The sequence below is a fragment of the Lagenorhynchus albirostris genome, chromosome 4, assembly GCF_949774975.1.
Source record: "Lagenorhynchus albirostris chromosome 4, mLagAlb1.1, whole genome shotgun sequence".
NCBI classification, from domain to species: domain Eukaryota; kingdom Metazoa; phylum Chordata; class Mammalia; order Artiodactyla; family Delphinidae; genus Lagenorhynchus; species Lagenorhynchus albirostris.
In genome coordinates this window covers 35,853,430-35,872,924 of record NC_083098.1, presented here as the reverse complement: position 1 = coordinate 35,872,924, position 19,495 = coordinate 35,853,430, and the positions used below count along the sequence as shown (strand labels likewise).

Genomic DNA, 19,495 nt, shown 5'->3' with positions numbered 1-19,495 from the left:
ACTACCTTTCTGTATATTCGGTAGCACATATTCCCTTCCATCCTCATTTTGATCTACAAGAAGTGAACTATTGTGTGGAAATCACAAGATTCATAGTTGAGAATCATGAAATCTAATAAACCATATTGTTTCTCAAGGATTATTTGAAAAGTATTCCCTTTAGAGATTTTTTTAAACTAATCTTCATCAGAGATGTTAACCAAACCTCTTTCAACTGTTGTCTAACTGCCGGGCAGAGTTTAAAAGTTAAGCACAGGTAGGTCTTCTATAGACCTCTAGATACAGGATTGATCTTACTGTCTGTTTCACCTCTGTGATTTCATAACCTTGCCCCTCCCTTTTTTCCCTTTGGGATTAGGAGGGAAGGGTATTGCAGATTTTCTTTGTTAATTCTTCCTTTTATTTATTTGTATTCAACACTAGAGGAATGGCAGGTCAGAAAAAAAATTATATAACTGTGCTACATTCAGTCTTCTTTTTAAGACCTTTAAAATTCTTTATACTTTCCAGTAAATAAATTACTAAAATAGGCTTCTTTTCGGAAACAAGATTTATTCTGATTTCTGTGTACCCATCTTTCTATAGTTCCAAGTACAGGTAGGTCGTTGCTCAGTCAAGGTTGCAAACCTTCCCTTTTTGTATGCATGAGTCATTCCATCTTCTGTTTGTTTTCATTTTTTGTTTCTTTTGAACATCCGTTTTTCCTGTCATCTCACTTTTCCCTTGACAGGTCCTTGCCATTCTTTACAGTGTTACACACGTGACATCATTAACTTATATGTTCTTCTGAATTGACAGCTGTGTTTTCAGTGTTTCCAAAGAGTGCCCAGTGTGCCCACTTATACTCATTAAAAGACAAACACATTGATTGCTAAATCCCATCTATCTCTCAAGGTTCTACTCCCTCCAGGAAGCTTTCACTAAATTATGGCTATGTTTCATTTTCTGATCAGGAATAGCAATTAATGTCTATAACTAATCATAGCTTTCTGGTCACATATAATTGTATATAGTTCTTGAAGTACTTTAGAGTCTTGTCTCCTTAGTGATATCTAATAGCTCTTGGGGGTAGAGACCCTGTCTTACATTTCTTATGTAGAACATCTTAGCACAGTTCTGATCAAATATGGAAGATAGGCACTTAATAAATAGTTGTTGGATTGAATTGAATTGAAGAAGTTTATGGACCTCACTTATTCTCAGTGCTGGACTGTTCTTCATTCATTCGTTATGATTTCTAGTATCTCCATTATCTGTCCTCTTGGTTGTTTTATTTGTGGAGCATCCAGGGAGGTCTCTTTACTTGACATCTGGGAATCTGTCTCTCTTGTGAACTCCAATTCAATTAGTTCTCCTTTTTCAATAGGTTTTTTTTTTCCTTCTTCCATCTTTCTTTAATACCTTATTGTCCTTTTCATCTCACCTACCCACTAACATAAATTTCACTTCTGTCTGCTTTCCTAGATTGTGGAGATCTAATCCCTGGTCATTACAAAGCTGGGATCTAGTTTATAGCAAGCCCTATGACACTGCAGCCTTGCCAGTGCTGACTGCCTGCTGTTTTTGGCTTAAATACTGCTTTTGCTTGAAGGATCAGAAACTTAGTTTCTGATATCCTTATTTTTGACTAAATGTGCTAGAAAATAGAATTGTAGTTCTAACATACATGTGTCCCCTTTGTTGATGTTTATTAAATGTTGATGAGGTGGTTGTTTTCCCCCAGCTCCCCCTACCATCTTCATCCTAATATTCTCCATGTCATTGTCTTTGTAAGACATTTTAAATCCCTGAACATGCAGTAGTTGTTGGTTCAAGTGCCTCTACTTCTGCCCTTGCAGTTAATGGTGGTGGTTGGGGGCCAAGCACCAAAGGCTATCCGCAGTGTGGAATGCTATGACTTCAAAGAAGAACGATGGCACCAAGTAGCAGAATTGCCTTCCAGGAGATGTAGGGCAGGTAAGCATCATGCATTGCGGTCATTTCCCTATTGCTGGGTCATTGGGAGCTTCTCTCTCAGGTCTTATTTTATTAGCTAGAAGAATCTTTATTGGAAAAGCTTTGATTAAAATAACCATGTGATTACAGAGTGATTGAGGAGCCCCGTGCAACTCATAAGACATCGATGGGGATAGCTGCTCTGTCTTCAATTTACATATTCTTTATATTAGATTCTCTAGTATAAAGTGGAGTAGCTAGCAATTTGCTGGATATTTTCCTACTTACCTTTGCTGAAGTGTTGAGAATTCTTAAGGTTGGGACCCTTGGTTCTAAGAGATTCCTGACTTAGCTAATAAGCCACAGTTTCCTTCTTCCAAGCATTCATTTTACAAACATTTGTTGAAATAGACTTTATTTATCCAAAACTGTAATCAGAAGAGGCAGTTGCAAATTCTAAGGATTCCTCCTGTGACTCAAACCTGGATCCATAAATCATAGCTCCCATAGCAAATGAGTTCTAAGTGTAACAGAACATTTCTACCATGGTAGTCCTTTAACAGTATATCCTAGAAATTGTTACATAACAGCATAAAGTTAACCCATTCCTTTCGAGCTGTCTAGTATGTTGGACAGGGATCTGGATGTAGTATAATTTTTACTAGTTTTTAATTGAACATTAAAATTGTTTTTAATCTTATGTTATAAATAGTACTTCAATGAATTCCTTATACATATATTATTATGTATGTATGCTAATATATTTTAGTGGGATAAAACTCGAGAAGTAGAATTAATGATTCAAAGAGTATGCAAGGAAGATATACCAATTATTACTTCCACTAACAGTAAAATATGAAGGTACAAATTTCCCTACATACCCTATAACACCTTATAATTAAATTGAGTTTTGCAATCTGGTAGGTGAAAAATGCTATCTCATTATCTACTTTGCACTTTTATTATGAGGAAAATTAAACATCTTTCTGAATGGTCAGTTCATGATTCTTGCCATTTTTTTATTATACTATTTTATTGATTTAATACGTTAAGGGAAGTAGCCTTTTTGTCTGTCATTTGTGGTGTGAATGTTTATTTGTATTAATCTTTTATCTTCTGACTTTACTTGCATTATTTTTGTGTTATTTTGGCCATTTAACAATGTTACTTTTTATGAATTCCTGTACATCAGAATTTTGTCCTTGGACTTAAAGATTTGTTTCTTGTGTAGAAAAGTGTTACTCACAAATTATTTGTGTGTGTGTAATTCCCTATTATTAATATCTTATAAAACTGTGATGCAGTTATCAAAACTAAGAAATTAGCATTGGCATATTACTATTACTTAGTATGATATTCTCTGGGTCCACCCATGTTGCTGCAAATGGCAGTATTTCATTCTTTGTTATGACTGAGTAATATTCCATTGTATATATAACACATCTTCTTAAACCAATCATCTGTTGACGGGCAGTTGGGTTGTTTCCATGTCTTGGCTATTGTATTGGGCTGGCCAAAAAGTTCGTACAGGTTTTTCCATAAGGTTACAGAAAAACCCAAACGAACTTTTTGGCCAACCCAATAAATAGTGCTACTCTGAACACTGAGGTGCATGTATCTTTTCAAATTATAGTTTTCATCCTTTCCAGATATGCCCAGGAGTGGGATTGCTGGATCATATCATAGTTATATTTTCAGTTTTTTTTAAGGAAACTCCATACCATTTTCCATACTGGCTGCACCAATTTACATTCCCACCAACAGCAGGGTTCCCTTTTCTTCACATCCTCTCCAGCATTTATTATTTGTAGACTTTTTGATGATAGCCATTCTGACCACTGTGAGGTGAGACCTCATTGTGGTTTTGATTTGCATTTCTCTAATAATTAGAGATGTTGAGCATCTTTTTCATGTGCCTGTTGGCCATCTATATATCTTCTTTGGAGAAATGTCTATTTAGGTTTCTGCCTATTTCCTGATTGGGTTGTTTGGGGTTCTTTTTTGAATAGTATGAGCTATTTGTATATCTGGGTTATTAACCCCTTGTCAGTCACATCGTTTGCAAATATTTTCTCCATTCCGTAGGTTGTCTTTTATTTTGTTGATGGTTTCCTTTGCTGTGCAAAAGCTTTTAAGTTTGATTAGGTCCTATTGTTTATTTTTGCCTTTATTTCTTTTGCCTTGGGAAACTTCTCTAAGAAAATAATGCTATGATTTATTTCCAAGAATGTTTCACCTATGTTCTCTCCTAGGAGTTTTATGGTATCATGTCTTACATTTAAGTCTTTAAACCATTTTATGTTTACTTTTATATATAGTGTGAGGGAATGTTCTAATTTCATTGATTTACATGCAGCTGTCCAACTTTCCCAACACTATTTGTTGAAGAGACTGTCTTTTCTCCATTATATAGTTTTGTCTCCTTTGTCGTGGATTAATTGACCATAGGTGTGTGGGTTTATTTCTGGGCTCTCTGTTCACTTCCATTTATCTATATGTCTGTTTTTGTGCCAATACCATGCTGCTTTGATTACTGTAGCTTTGTAGTAGTGTCTAAGTCTGGAAGAGTTATGCCTCCAGCTTTGTTCTTTTTCCTCAGGATTTCTTTGGCATTTCTGGGTCTTTTGTGGTTCCATATAAGTTTTAGTATTATTTGTTCTAGTTCTTTGAAAAATATCATGGATATTCTGATAAGGATTGCATTTAATCTGTAAATCGTATGGTCATTTTAACCATATTAATTTTTCCAAGAGCATGAGATTTCTTTCCAGTTCTTTGAATTATCTTCAGCTTCCTTTATCATTGTTTTATAGTTTTCAGTGTATAGCTCTTTCATCTCCTTGGTTGAGTTTATTCTTAGGTTGTTGGGATTTTAAATGGGATTTTTTTTTTTTTTACTTTCTCTTTCTGATATTTTGTTGTTGTGTAAAGGAATGCAACAGATTTCTGTATATTAATCTTGTATCCTGCCACCACGCTGAATTTATTAGTTCTAATACTTTTCGTGTGGAGTCTTTAGGGTTCTCTATATAGCGTGTCACGTCATCTGCAAATAGTGACAGTTTTACCTCTTCACTTCCATTTGGATACATTTTATTTCTCTTTCTTGTCTGATTTCTGTGGCTAGGACTTCCAATAAAATATTGAATAGAAGTGGTAATAGTGGACATCCTTGTCCTGTTCCTGAATTTAGCGGGAAGTTTTTCAGCTTTTCGCCGTTGAGTATTATGTTGGCTGTGGCTTTGTCATAAATGGCTTTTATTATGTTGAGATATGTTCCCTTTATACCCACTTTGGTGAGAGTTTTCGTCATGAGTGGATGTTGAATTTTATCAAATGCTTATTCTGTGTCTTTTGATATGATCATGTGTTTTTTTCTTTTCTTTTGTTAAGGTGGTGTATTATAGTGATTGATTTGCGTATGTTGAACCACCCTTTTTACCCTGGAATGAATCCAGCTTGATCATGAGATATGATCCTTTCTCTGTATTGTTGGATTTGGTTTGCTAATATTTTGTTGAAGAATTTTGCATCTATATTCTTCAGAGATATTGGCCTGTAATTTTCTTTTTCTGTAGTGTCTTTGTTTGGTTTTGGTATCAGGATGATGGTGCCCTCATACAATGACTTTAGAAGTGTTCCTTACTCTGTAATTTTTTGGAATAGTTTGAGAAGGATAGGTAAGCTGTATGGTCCTGGCCTTTTGTTTGCAGGGAGTTGTTTCCATTACAGATTATATTTCACTTCTAATAATCAGTCTGTTCAAATTATCTGTTCCTTCTTGACTCAGTTTTGGCCGGTTATATGTTTCTTGAAACTTTTCCATTTCTTCTAGGAGGTCCAATTTGTCATTATATAACTGTTCACAGTATTCTCTTCTGATTTTTTGTATTTCTGTGGTTGTTATTTCTCCTCTTTCATTTCTTATTTTGTTTATTTGGATCCGCTCTCTTTTCTTCTTGGTGAGCCTAGCTAGAGGTCTGTCAATTTTGTTTATCTTTCTAAAAACCAGCTCTTGGTTTTATTGATCTTTCCTGTTGTTTTTTTGATCTTCATTTTATTTCCTCTTTTATCCTTATTATTTTTCCTTCTGCTGACCTTGGTTTTGTTTGTTTTTGTTCTGATTCTTTTAGGTGGTAGGTTAGGTTGTTTATTTGAGTTTTTTTCTTGAGGAAGGCCTGTGTGGCTATGACCTTCTCTCTTAGAACTGCTTTTGCTGCATCCCATAGTTTTTGTAAGGTTGTGTTTTTCATTGTCATTTGTCTCAAAGCATTTTCTGATTTCTTATTTGATTGCATCAGTGACCATTGGTTTTTTAGTAGCATGTTGTTTAGTCTCCATGTGTTCAGTTTTTTCCCATTTTTCTTTTTGTGGTTGATTTCTAGTTTTATACTGTTGTGGAAGGAAAGGATGCTTGAAATAATTTCTATCCTCTTAAATTTGTTGAGGCTTGTTTTTTGACCTAGTATCTCTTTTGCCATTTTAATTATGAAATGTGTTGGTGTGGGTGTGATTGGGTTCATCTTGTTTGGGACCCTCTGTGCTTCCTCTACCTGGATATCTGTTTCCTTCTTAAGTTTGGGAGGTTTTCAGACATAATTTCTTCAAATACATTTTTGAGCCCTTTTTCTCTTTCTGCAACCCGCCTATTTTGCATAGGTATGCTTTATATTATCCCATAGATCTTGTATGTTACTTTGGGGTTTTTTTGTTTGTTTGTTTTTTTCATTTGTCTTTCTGTCTGCTGCTCTGATTGGATGATTTCCATCATTCTATCTTCCAGATCACTTATTCGTTCTTCTGCATTATTTAGTCTACAATTCATTGCCTCTGGATTTGTTTTTATCTCTGCAATTGAGTTGTCTAGTTTTGACTGGTTCATTTTATAGTTTCTAGTTCCTTGTTATAGTGATCTGCATTTCTATCAATAATCTTTAATCCCTTCAGCATCTTTATTACCTCCTTTTTGAACTATAAGTCTGGTAGATAGGAGAGGTCTGTTTCATTATTTGTTCTTTCAGGGGATTTCTCTTGTTCTTTTAATTGGGAGTAGTTCCCCTGCTTTCTTATTTTACTTGACTTCGTCTGTCTCTATGAATTTAGGAGAAACAGTTGTCTATTGTGGTCTGAAAGGGCTGTTTTTATGTGGGAGCATCCCTGTATAGACTGTGTAAGTCCAGTATTTTTTGGTGCAAGGGCTGTATGCCAACCATATCTTTCCTCAGAGTGTGCTGGCCATTATCCCCTTGATAAGGGGGCGTGATTGGAGTTGTGGTGTCTAGAGCCTGCCCTGAATATTGGGCACAGCCTCCTCTTTTCTCTGTGGATGTCACAGCCTTGTCAGGGGCAAGGTCTGCTCCCCATTTGTTTGAGTAGAAACCCTGAGTCTCAGATTTGATATGGCTCCATTGCCCTTGCTCTGTTGCAAAGGAGATGAAGTGAGGCCTCCGTTGCAAAGGAGGTGAAGTGAAGCAAGTGAGGCCCATGTGGTCACAGTGAACCTATGCACCGCCTCTGCAGTCATCTGCAGTTCTGCCCAGAAGCAGCCCAAGGTCGTGTCCCTTTCTCCACTGTGTTTGTCCCAGATCTAGTGCTAGGCTATGGTGTGTGGTGTGGAGTGGGCTGGTGCTGGGGGCTGGGGTGCTGTGGCTGCAGGAGTCAAGGTGGTTGTGCTGCCACCTGGGACCTGGGCTGCCTCTGTGGCAGGCCTTTCCCAGGACCTATCTGCACTAGATCTGGCTCCAAGCTTCAGTGTGGGCTGGGCAGAACTAGAGTGCTCCAGACAGAAAAGGAACCCCTGTATACTCCTCCCAAGGGGCTGCCCACCCAAAACATGCATTTCTGTGGTGTGACCCAGTGTGTGCACCAACAATGTCCACTGGATCTGGACCCTCCCCCATGGTGTGAATGCTGACAGTGGGCTCTGAGGTTTGATAAGGCCATACCCCAGGCCGTCCAAGCTGTCTCCATGCAGGTAGACAGAGTCCTTTTCCTGGGCCCGTCTGCCCAAGACTCAGCATCTAGCCGCTGTGCATACTAGCATCCCTGCCCATCATGCATTTCAGACTGGGAAGCGTGGTGAGGTTACAGCTATCAGCTCTGCTCTGATTGCTAGTAAACCAGCACCCACACACTCCTTGAGAGCAGAGACCAGGCCCCTCTGAGACAGGCTGGGACCTGGGACTTGGGACCCTTTACTGCAGTGTTTGCACCTGGACAAACATCTCCTTGAGCAACAGAATACAAAGAAACTCTAAGGGACTAAAAATAACTGTTGCACATGTGTAGTCAGGGTAATTATGAATAATAAGGCCAAAACCCAGCTGCCACTTCTGAAGTGCTAGGAGCAAAAGCAGGGTACTGGGCATGATCCCTTCACACACCACCACCAAGGGGTGGGCAGACCACCTAAACCACGCCTCCAGCCCGAGCCACCTATATGCCCCCACTCTCACCCCATTTAAGGAAACAGCTCCCCTCTCCTCAGGGAGCAAGAAACGGAACCTGTTACTTGTTTTTGCTCCCTCGTGCTAAGCACAAGTCCCAATAAAGCCTTGCCTGAATTCCTCATCTGGCCTCTTATCAATTTCTGTTGCTTGAAGAGTCCAAGAACCCAGGTCTGTAACACCTCCAGTCCCTCTGTCTGTCCTGGCAGACTTCGTAGCAGGCAGAGGGGCTCCCCAGGGCGAGGTCCTGCCTGTGTGGACCTTCCCTCCTTCACAGATCCCTCCCAGGGGTGCCAGTCCTGTTCTGAATGCCTTTTTCCCCCCATCCTGCTGGGTTACGTGGAGATCTTTCTTGCAGCTTTGGTTGTAAAAGAGATCTTCTGCCAGTTTCCAGTTGGTTTTCTGTGAGAATTGTTCCATATGTAGATGTATGTTTGATGCGTTTGTGGGTGAGGTGAGCTCCATGTCCTCCTACTCTGCCATCTTGATCCTCCCTTGTTATATTGCATTTAGTTGTCATGTTTTCTTAGTCTCTTCTGATCTGTGACAGTTCCGTAGTCTTTCCTTATCTTTCATGCCCTTGATTCTTTTGAAGAGCACTTGGTCTGGTATTTTTGAGTAGAAGGTCCAAAATTGAAAGCCATGGGAGATGTGTACAGGCTCAAGTAGTTGGAAAATATTGGCTCATTGTTTACGTCTGTAAGTAAGTCTTTGAAGAAGCCAAGAGTCAAAATAGTACCTCAGCCCATGCCATTGCATTTTTCAGTAGTAGTAAGGAGCACAGTCTATTCATTCTATATTCTCGCTAATGAATAGCATTTCTTAGGACCTATTCAGCCAGGCTTCTCCTGAGGGGGACTTCTGTTCTGACAACAGCTGTAGACTGTTTGGAATGCAGTCTTTAGATGTTGGTAGCAGTTGGGTTGCACATGCATCATTAACTGCTGTATTTCTTTTTCAGGGATGGTCTACATGGCTGGACTCGTTTTTGCTGTTGGTGGCTTTAATGGCTCCTTAAGGGTCCGCACTGTGGATTCCTATGACCCCGTGAAAGATCAGTGGACCAGTGTTGCTAACATGCGAGACCGGAGAAGCACCCTCGGGGCTGCTGTGTTGAACGGACTGTTATATGCCGTAGGAGGCTTTGACGGGAGTACAGGCAATTTTCTTTTATCTTTCCTTCATTGCTGTTAGAATTAACATAGCGATCACATTTATGGAACAAGGCCTAGCAAAATTAGGAGGCATTTGAATGTTTTAACAGGTATTGTGAAGATAAGTTTAAAATTTCCATCCAGAATTCCTTTAAATGATGTTAAGAGTGCTCAGTATGTAAATTTTCTTTCTCATGCTTCAGTGTCAGTCATCTTCCCAAGTTTAAAAAGCCAGTAAATGTCAGTAGCTTGCGTAGGAGCTCGCTCTTCCTCTTCGTCACATAATTGGATTTTGGCCCACTTTAATGCAGCTGAAGTATTTCCCCTACTAATACATATAAGGAACCTGAGGTGCAGTGCATTGTGCTTTATTACAGGGCTGTCCTCGGTGGAGGCTTACAACATCAAGTCTAACGAGTGGTTCCACGTGGCCCCCATGAACACGAGGAGGAGCAGCGTGGGTGTTGCCGTAGTTGGAGGTGGGTCGGCTTCCTGGTCGTTGTGAGTGGTTCTTCCTGTAACTCGGACTCTGGTTTTCTAAATGGGCAACCAAAGGGCCATTTAAAAGGGAAATAGTGGCTATTGGAAAATGCTAGTTATCCCTTTTTAAAATAAGGCACGCCTGCCCTCTGGTCCCCCTCCCTCTCTCTCTGTCCCCCTCCTTCTCCCTCTCTCTGTGTCACCTGTGTAATATTACTAACTGACTTTAATACAGTCATCTGGGGAACAAACCAGATGGCATGAATATGAAATTTTACATCTGGAGAAGGGCTGTTTAACATTTAAGGGATGGGTTGCCACAGTTATTTATTTATATCCTACTTTGTCCCCCAAAAGAGTTTAATTAGTATGATTTTTTTTTTACTTGGTTGGGTGAATCTGTGGGTTCCCACCCCCTCCCCATGGTGGGTATAATCCTCTGCACCAACTTTTCTTTTACCAGCTTTACTGAGATAGAATTCACATACCATACAATTCATGCATTTAAAGTATAAAATCCAGTGTGCATCTGTCATAACAATTCATTTTAGAACATTTTTATTACCCCCACAAAGCAGTCCTACTCCCCTTGGCTATCATCCCCATCCTCCCAGCCCTCAGCAAACACTATCTACTTTTCTGTCTCTCTATAGATTTTCCACTTACAGACATTTCATATTAATGAAATCATACATTGCAGTATGTGGTCCTTTGTGACTGGCTTCTTTGGCTTGGCATAATGTTCAAGGTTTGTTCATGCTATAGCATTTTACCAGTACTTTTTATTGCCAAATAATATTCCATTGTATACTGGTACTGACTCTTGATTCAACTTTTTTTTCAATTTACTAAGATAATTTTGATATTTAATTTGGTTTTCCAGGATGTTCACTTACCAAATAGTGTTTATCCAAAGGTATACTGAGTGTACTTTCTTGTTCTATCAGATTATTGATGAAAGTGTTAAATTAATATCATATATATTCTGCAGATCTTAATAATATGATTTGGTAAGTCCACCTATCATCATTAGGCAAGATTTTAAATAGTTCCTAATACTTTAAAGGTAAACTCTGCTACCAAGGAGGAAAATATATTATTTCCTGACTTGAAAAAATAGCTTTTTATGAATTTGGCTTTCTCTGTGATTCCATGTTTAGGTCTGCTTTATGCTGTCGGGGGTTATGATGGAGCTTCACGTCAGTGTCTCAGCACAGTAGAATGCTACAGCGCCACAGCAAACGAGTGGACCTATATAGCAGAAATGAGTACCAGACGGAGTGGAGCAGGTGAATAAGAACCTCATTTAGTAATTGAAGCATGGAAATGATGGAAAAGAATTAAACAAGTGAAATGATGGCATCTCTTTATATTATCAGAAAATATATGCTGATTCTAGTGACACTTAAAATGTCTTTTGCATTATGCAGGTAGAGTTGGTAGGTAGCTGCACTTAAATTTCACTTTGTAAAATTTCTAAAGTGTTATATTAAAGGCTTCTGTTTTGTTTAATTATTTATATTGTTTGGCATTACTTTTAGGTTTTTGTTTCTAGTGCTTATTGGAGAACTTGCTTAATAATCAACTCCATATCCATTGCTTACAGATTTTATGCTCTAATATTGGTTTGCTTTTATCACGAAAGTTGTTTTCAAAAGATTCGTGTAAAGGACTTCCCTCTCTGTGTTTCACCTCCATATTATTTTTATTGTATTTGACATGCTTTTTTAGAACAATAGTTCTGAGATTCTCATTTGTAATTCTATTTGTTTCTACTTCTTAGGCTGTATGCTTTAATATTGACTTTTAATATGAATAATCATTTCAGAAGTTTTATTTACAAGTCATTTGAAGAAACCCTAATATATTATAAATTTCTTGTCCCTTTTACTCTACTATTGTTTGGTTCTTTGTGTTTTACAGGTGTTGGTGTGCTAAACAACTTATTGTATGCTGTCGGGGGTCATGATGGCCCTTTAGTACGAAAAAGTGTTGAAGTGTATGATCCCGCCACCAACACATGGAGACAGGTTGCAGATATGAACATGTGTAGAAGAAATGCAGGTATCTATCTAGTTTATGATTATGAAATTTATACTGAATTGTATTCAGAGTATCACTGTGTATTTCCATTGTTCTTTTACTGATCTGAGTTCCCTAATAGACTTGCTCTTTAAAGGCAGAAACGTTTGTAATAATCCTATATAGTGAATGCCTAGTATAGTGTCTGGACATAACAGGTTGATGTGATCCTTCTGTTAACTTATAATATCTGTCAAAGTTTACTTTTTGGTGATGAATGTAGAGACTTAATTAGAGGAAGAACCCTCTTTATTTGATACTTGAATTTATTCATTCTTACCACAGACATATTTGAGTGTCTACCTGTATCACATTCTGAAGCCCAGTTCTCAGGGAATTTAGTCTAGTTGAGTAAATATTTATACCAGATAAAAAAGCTAGTTGTTTATCTGAATCTGGAGGGGAAGCCTGAAGAAGCAACCTCATTTTAATACAGTTCAGGGTTTCTAGAAAATGGAAAAGCTAAAATAACAACAACAATAATTTTAAGAAAGCTGAGGTCTTCAAGATCTCTTTAAGTAGGTACAGAACTACCTACTTAAAAAGAAGATCTGTAGAAGGGAAATAGAAATGGAAAATAGATTCAGGGTACCTGGGTAGTCTTTTTGGGAAATTCTCATTTTCTTAAAAATGCCATTGTCTTCATGCCAGTTTCCATAATCCAAAATAAGTTCCTGATGATTCTCAAACTCACTGTATACCACTGGATGATGTTGCAAGATGCACCCTCCATCCCCCCAGAAATGTTCTTCTTAATTTCTCTTTAATTTAAATGTGATCACTAAGGGAGATAAGTATATGGGACTGCAAGAACTTGCTCAACAGAGCAAAATATAAAATTAATTTACTTGACCTTTTACCTCATCCAACTGGTACAACTGGTACTTGGTGAAGTACTAAAACTCTCTTAGCTATGGATAGTCCAGAACTATTAATAGTAAGACCCACAGATCTGGGGCCCAGCACATATGAAGTTAGAAAAGCATACGTGCATGTGCTTCCTGGATTAGGAAATTTATTTGCAATTTGAACTTTTGTTATTATTTTCCTAAAGATTATTCTAGTCTTATTTTTTCTCTACCCTTGTTTTATTGTTTTCAAATCAAAATTAGCTCATTTCTTCTAGCCAGAAGAATAAGGAGATACTTTGTGTATGTAGAGCTATTGTCATCCTGCTCTTGCTTTTCAGGTATTTGAACTACTTTAAAATGATATGAGTTTGCTTCCTGTCGAGAGACTATCATAGTAGCACAACAGAGTTTGAGTAAAGGGGATCCACTCCATTTGCACAGAAGATACTATTGCTTTTAAATGCTGTGTAGAGATTTGGGCTCATTATTTTGTTACGTTAAAAATCTACAAGCACCTATTAATTGTGTTAGCAAAACTGTCTGTAAAGAGACCAGTGTGCGGGCAGCACCCTTCTGGATGTTTTGATGCCCTGTAGTACCAGTTCATAAAAGCTCTGAGTCGTGTTTAAAATTATTAAATATGCTTTTAAAAAATAAATTGAAATAAAGAGCTTTTAAAATGTGTTTATCTTTTCACTCAGCAGTTTTCTTTGTAAACATTTATATTAAGAAAATTATTGCACAAGTATGCAAAATGTGCAAGAGATCCTTGTTCATTGTAACATTATTGATAAGAGCAAAAAAGCTGAAAATAACTTAAAATCCATCAGTAAAAGACAAATTATGGTATTATCATACATGGAATACTATGCAGCCATTAACAATTATGTAGATCTGTATTTATTAACTTGGGTAAATGTCCAAGGTATATATTGTTTGGTGGGAGTGAGTAAAAAGTAGCATGTGTAGTATGAGCTACTTTGGGGTTAAAAAAAAAGGAGTGTGAGTATATACATGTAGAAAAGAGCCAGAATTTCGATGATCAGGATTCTAAGCGGTATAGGATTAGTGGTGGACTTTTTTTCTTTATACTTTTCTAGATGTTTTGAATTTTGCAAAAATCCAAAAAATATTTTATTCTCATAATAATTAAATAAATAATACTGTTTTCCCTTTTAAAGGAGATAAAATAGTTGACCAGTCAGTATAATAATTAAAATTCAGAATCATTTTTACTTTCTACTAATATATATATTTATTTTTCCTTAGAATTTCCTTAGAAGCTGACTTTGGGAGAGTTCTTTGACTTTTAATTTTCTATTTTTTTAATAAAATGGGGATTAAAATAGTTTCTAACCTGTAAAGTAAGGTTATTGTGAAGGTTAAATGAAATAATGCATATATAAAGCATCTACTGCATAAGTAACATATGAGTAGGAGCTTACAGTTAGTATTAGATTCTCAGATATAAAGGAATTCTTTTCGGGTTCCCCCATCTTCTCTCCTTGCCTCTTTCCAGGAAGTACGTGTCTCTGGATCACCTCACCAGACACGTTCAGGGATACTTATATTCATCCAAATTTTTAAAATAATTGTTTTCTCTCTGTGTAATTTTTTTAAAGGAGTTTGTGCAGTTAACGGTCTGTTATATGTAGTTGGAGGGGATGATGGTTCCTGTAACTTGGCATCAGTAGAATATTATAACCCAACAACTGATAAATGGACAGTTGTGTCATCTTGTATGAGCACAGGGAGAAGTTACGCAGGTAATAATTCTTCAGTTTTCTTATAGTCTTCTATTATAATACGAAAGGATTACATCATTATCATTTTTACATTAAGAATGTTTTTCTCGGGGCTTCCCTGGTGGCGCAGTGGTTGAGAGTCCGCCTGCCGATGCAGGGGACACGGGTTTGTGCCCCGGTCTGGGAAGATCCCACATGCCGCGGAGCGGCTGGGCCCATGAGCCATGGCCGCTGAACCTGCGCATCCGGAGCCTGTGCTCCGTAACGGGAGAGGCCACAACAGTGAGAGGCCCGCGTACCGCAAAAAAAAAAAAAAAGAATGTTTTTCTCCTATATAAGAAGGAAGTCTTTTCTCAAAGTATATCTTATTTCTTATTCTCAAAATAATTAATATCAGATATGTATATTCTGAAATAAAGCACTAGTATCCTTTTGTCATTCTGTAGTCACTTGTATTCAAAATTACAAATCTTTCCAGTGTGGCATCATAAAATTTAATATGGCTACATCTGTATGCAGTGTCATGGAATTCACAATGTAGCAAGGCTTTAATTACTCAAATATCCAAAAGATATGAGCCCTATAACATCTCCCCTGGCAGGGCTCCATGTGATACTATTACAGTGAGGCTACAGAGTAATTTTCTTTTACTTAAGCACAGCACTGATTAAATTATAAAATATCAGTTTGGTCCATTCTCTTCGTAAGAGAAATGGTAATACTCTTTAATAAATATAATGCTGAGTCTTTAAAAGTATATGTTGCATGTAGTTTATTCTGATGATATTTATATTGCTTTAAATATTAGAATGTTTCAGTAACATTCTAATATAGATTTAATAGTGGGGAAAAAAGAAATTTATACTAATTAACCATCACTGTTACTTGTCATCTAAAACAACACCTAATAGAACTATTGATATATAGAGTAGGATCCCAGGATAGCATTCCTCAAAATTATGTGAAATTTTTTAAAACGGCTTTATTGAGATATCTCTGACATAGAATAAATAGCATATATTTAAAGTGTACAGTTTTATTAGTTTTGACATATGTATATAACCACAAAACCACCACAATCAAGGTAATGAAAATATTCATCACTCTTAAAAGTCTGTTTGTGCCCCTTTGAGTATTAAGTGGATCTTAGTATTTCTTGAGTAAAATTATTTTCCCTTAATTGTAACTGTGAAGAGCAAAAGACGAGCTCTGGATTAAATAGTCTTATGTAGTTTTGGTCCCTAATTTTTAAACAAAGATTTCATTGTCATTTAGATTAAAATGATAGTTATACTAAAGTTTCTAAGAAAGAGATTTTGAAACATCATGATCTGTTCAGTCCCTCTTAAGTAATAATATAAAAACTTCAGTATTTTCTCAGAGATACAGAATGCTTCCTGTGACTTCTGTTTTATTTCTTTGTTTCTTTGTTCAGGGGTCACAGTTATTGATAAACCATTATGAGCCTGAAGGACATTTTCAGCACATTTACACATGAGAAGAAGCAGACTTCAACAAGTACTTCTGAAGTGACTGAGAGTCTAGCACTTCTCCACTTGTAGCTGCACTTTAAGTCTCCGCAGAAGATAAGATCATCTGCCTTTATAGGCCTCAGATATTGAAGATTATTTTTGGTAGATGCACCGTGTAAGCTTTTCTGCAGTGAGCAGCAGCTGACTGAATTTTAATAAGAAACTTGGACTGCAGTATTATTCTGTAGTCTTTGGACAATAGTTGCTTTCACAAAGACTAGTTACCAATCTTGAATGACTGGATTATTTTGTGAAGGGGGATAAATATGTGTTCTTGTAAAATTAAGTTTCATCTTTATTCCTTCTCCTGAAAATCTGTATACACAGGAACTGAAAATCTTTGAACAGGTATTAAACTGTGTAAGTATACAAACTAGTTGAGGGATAAAACTGTTTGCTTTTATAAAATATGTTTGATTACATGAGTATAATAAATTGTGTGCATATAAATGTGTGTCAATTTGCTTTCCTTTAAATATGTTTGAAAAGATGTTTGAAACTTGATTATACTATTTATAATTGGCACAGTACTTTGAATTATGCCAGTACTACATTGTAAAACAGAGTTGTATTTTTTGATATTTAACAATGCTTAACACTTTAAAATGCCACTTCTGAGGAATGAACTGGTGTAACACACTTGAATACATGTGTGATGCCAAACTTTTTAAAATAAAATATAAATTATGCTTATTTATTATTTTCTTTGGTTTAATCTTGGTCATGTTTTGGTGTGTATTTCAAATTTTTTTCTTAACAGTTTGGCATGAACATTACTGCAGGTTTTTGATGAATATAATGAATGTATGGAATTCAACTGAATTTGCATGGTCTTAAGAATTTTTTCTGTGTGTATAAATTTAGCTGCTATTAACAGAAAAGACAACTTTCTGTGAGTAGCCATCTGTGTTGATCAGATAGAATTTTTCTGAGATCTTCAATTAATCTTACTTTAAAAATGACCAAAATATGTCTTTCTTGAATTAACTTTGAATAAAAGTTTGTATATTATTTGATTCACATTGTCCTTGATTTTTATCTATTTAGTTTGCTACTAAGAAAGTTGCCTGTTCACTTTTTGTATTCTTTTATAAAATTTGCATTTTCTAACTTCATAAATCAATATTTAAAATTTGTTGCCAAAGAAACCTACAAGGCAAGTCTGTTAAGTTCAACAACTGAAGTCATGGAAAACTGTTCTCCAAGAAAAAGCTACCTTAATAATCAAGGAAAAAGTCTCACAAGGATTGGTGAAATTTAAAGTTTTACATTCTTCTGTCCCTAATATGGGCAGGGCACAAGATAAAGATAAAACAAATAGCACTGGACCAAAAAGAAAGTCAAAGAAAAAATACCTACTTTAAAACAACTGAGAAATAAATTGTGGTTTTGATACCAAATAAAAGGAATTGAGGAAATGGGCATGGGGGAGTGGGGTGGACAGCTGAGGTGCTGGGACAGGAGGAAGAGGAGATGGAAGGGGGTGATGGGGTATAGTGGCTGTTTCTCAGAAATTTAAAAGGTAGGCATGAGCTCTTGCGAGAACAGTCAATAATCAAGAGGAAAGAATTATACCTGTGATAAAATTTGTTTAGTTAATATAGAGTATTCACATTTAAACATAGAACCACATTTATTACCAACTTAGTTGAATTTTCCGTTGTAAGTGGAAATATGAAGACTTTAATCAGAAAAAGAAAAAGCCTGTGTTCACCTTATGAAAACATGAATTTCTTCATTAGTGTGGCTCCAAGCACATCCATTGTCAACAAACATGTTGAGGATCTAATGAACTTGGTGCAATGCTAGCTGCTTCTGACAGTGGCACCAAGAAAAGTGTGTCATTACGTTTCCTGATCACTTCCAAACACTAATTTTCCATGAAACGCTCCATGAATCTGTCAATTAAAGATTTATCTAAAAATCTTTAAAGCTTTTCTTAAAATATAATCTATTAGGGTGACAGTCTTAAAAAACTTAGCATGTCAGATACCTCTTTGTCTTTTCTTTCTTTGAAGCTTTAATAGCTATACCATAAAACTGTTTGCCAAGGTTTGTCAGTAGCTAGATTCGTAACTCCATGATTTCAGAGAATTTGAATGTACTACCCCCACCCCCCGGCAGCCTTTGTCTCTCCAATTTGAAACATCTTGTTTTGTTTTGTTTAGGCTTATAAAAATGTTCCTGGCTTGTTCAGATTATTGTACAAAAAAGAGAGGTCAGAAGTCTTAGAAATCCTGCCAAGGGAACCACCAGGTGTGAGCAGAGTTCAAGGTTATATCCATGAAAATGCATTGTAAAGCAACTCTGCTGCTTGCTTTGCTTGGCTCTACACCTTCTTGACTGAAAGCAGTGATGACTGGGGTTGAGGTGAATGGTGTGTATACTTTCAGTTCCCCTCCCATCCCTTATGGACTCTGGCATATGATTCCTGGTTTTTATTATCATCCCTTATAGACAGCATGAGGACCCATGTATTTATAATGTCAGCTATTGATGAGTTATGAGACAGGGTAGCATAATATTACATAGTGATGTAATGGGTTAGCCCAGCGGTCCCCAACCTTTTTGGCACCAGGGACCGGTTTCGTGGAAGAAAATTTTTCCACAGAATGGTGGTGGTGGTCGGGGGATGGTTTCAGGATGATTGAAGCTCATTACATTTATTGTGCACTTTATTTCTATTATTATTACATTGTAAATATATAATGAAATAATTATACAACTTAAAATAATGCAGAATCAGTGGGAGCCCTGAGCTTGTTTTCACTTGCCACTCACTGATAAGGTTTTGATATGAGTCTGCAAGCAATTGATTTATTATGGTCTCTGTGCAGTCAAACCTCTCTGCTAATGATAATCTGTATTTGCAGCTGCTCCCCAGTGCTGGCATCACTGCCTCAGCTCCACCTCAGATCATCAGGCATTGGATTCTCGTAGGGAGCACACAACCTAGATCCCTTGCATGCACAGTTCACAGTAGGGTTCGCGCTTCTATGACAATCTGATGCCAATGCTGATCTGACAGGAGGAGGAGCTCAGGAGGTAATGTGAGCGATGGGGAGTGGCTGTAAATACAGATGAAGATTTGTACGCTGGCTGCTGGGCTGCTCACCTCCTGCTGTGCAGCCCGGTTCCTAACAGGCCACGGACCAGTACTGGCCCGGGGGTTGGGGACCCCTGGATTAGCCTGCCTCTTGTTCCAGTTTGGTCTTGAGCAAATTGTGTCCTACTGGCTTTTACGGCCGCCGTGTCTCATTTTGGAGAGGA

General features: G+C 37.1%; 1 protein-coding gene across 7 annotated transcripts in view; it reads left to right on the top strand.

Moving 5' to 3' along the window:
• KLHL2 (kelch like family member 2) overlaps positions 1-17,241 on the top strand; it is a 115,067-nt gene extending 97,826 nt beyond the window's left edge. For 6 of the 7 annotated variants that reach the window (XM_060147828.1, XM_060147831.1, XM_060147827.1 and 3 more), the window contains 7 exons: positions 1,839-1,956; positions 9,343-9,540; positions 9,913-10,014; positions 11,176-11,304; positions 11,939-12,079; positions 14,571-14,714; positions 16,129-17,241. In XM_060147828.1, coding sequence (XP_060003811.1) covers positions 1,839-1,956; positions 9,343-9,540; positions 9,913-10,014; positions 11,176-11,304; positions 11,939-12,079; positions 14,571-14,714; positions 16,129-16,157 — 861 coding nt within the window. In that variant the 3' untranslated portion in view covers positions 16,158-17,241. The remainder of the gene's footprint in view (positions 1-1,838; positions 1,957-9,342; positions 9,541-9,912; positions 10,015-11,175; positions 11,305-11,938; positions 12,080-14,570; positions 14,715-16,128) is intronic. The other variant, XM_060147830.1, reaches the window with a different exon arrangement.
• The last annotated feature ends 2,254 nt before the right edge of the window (positions 17,242-19,495 follow it).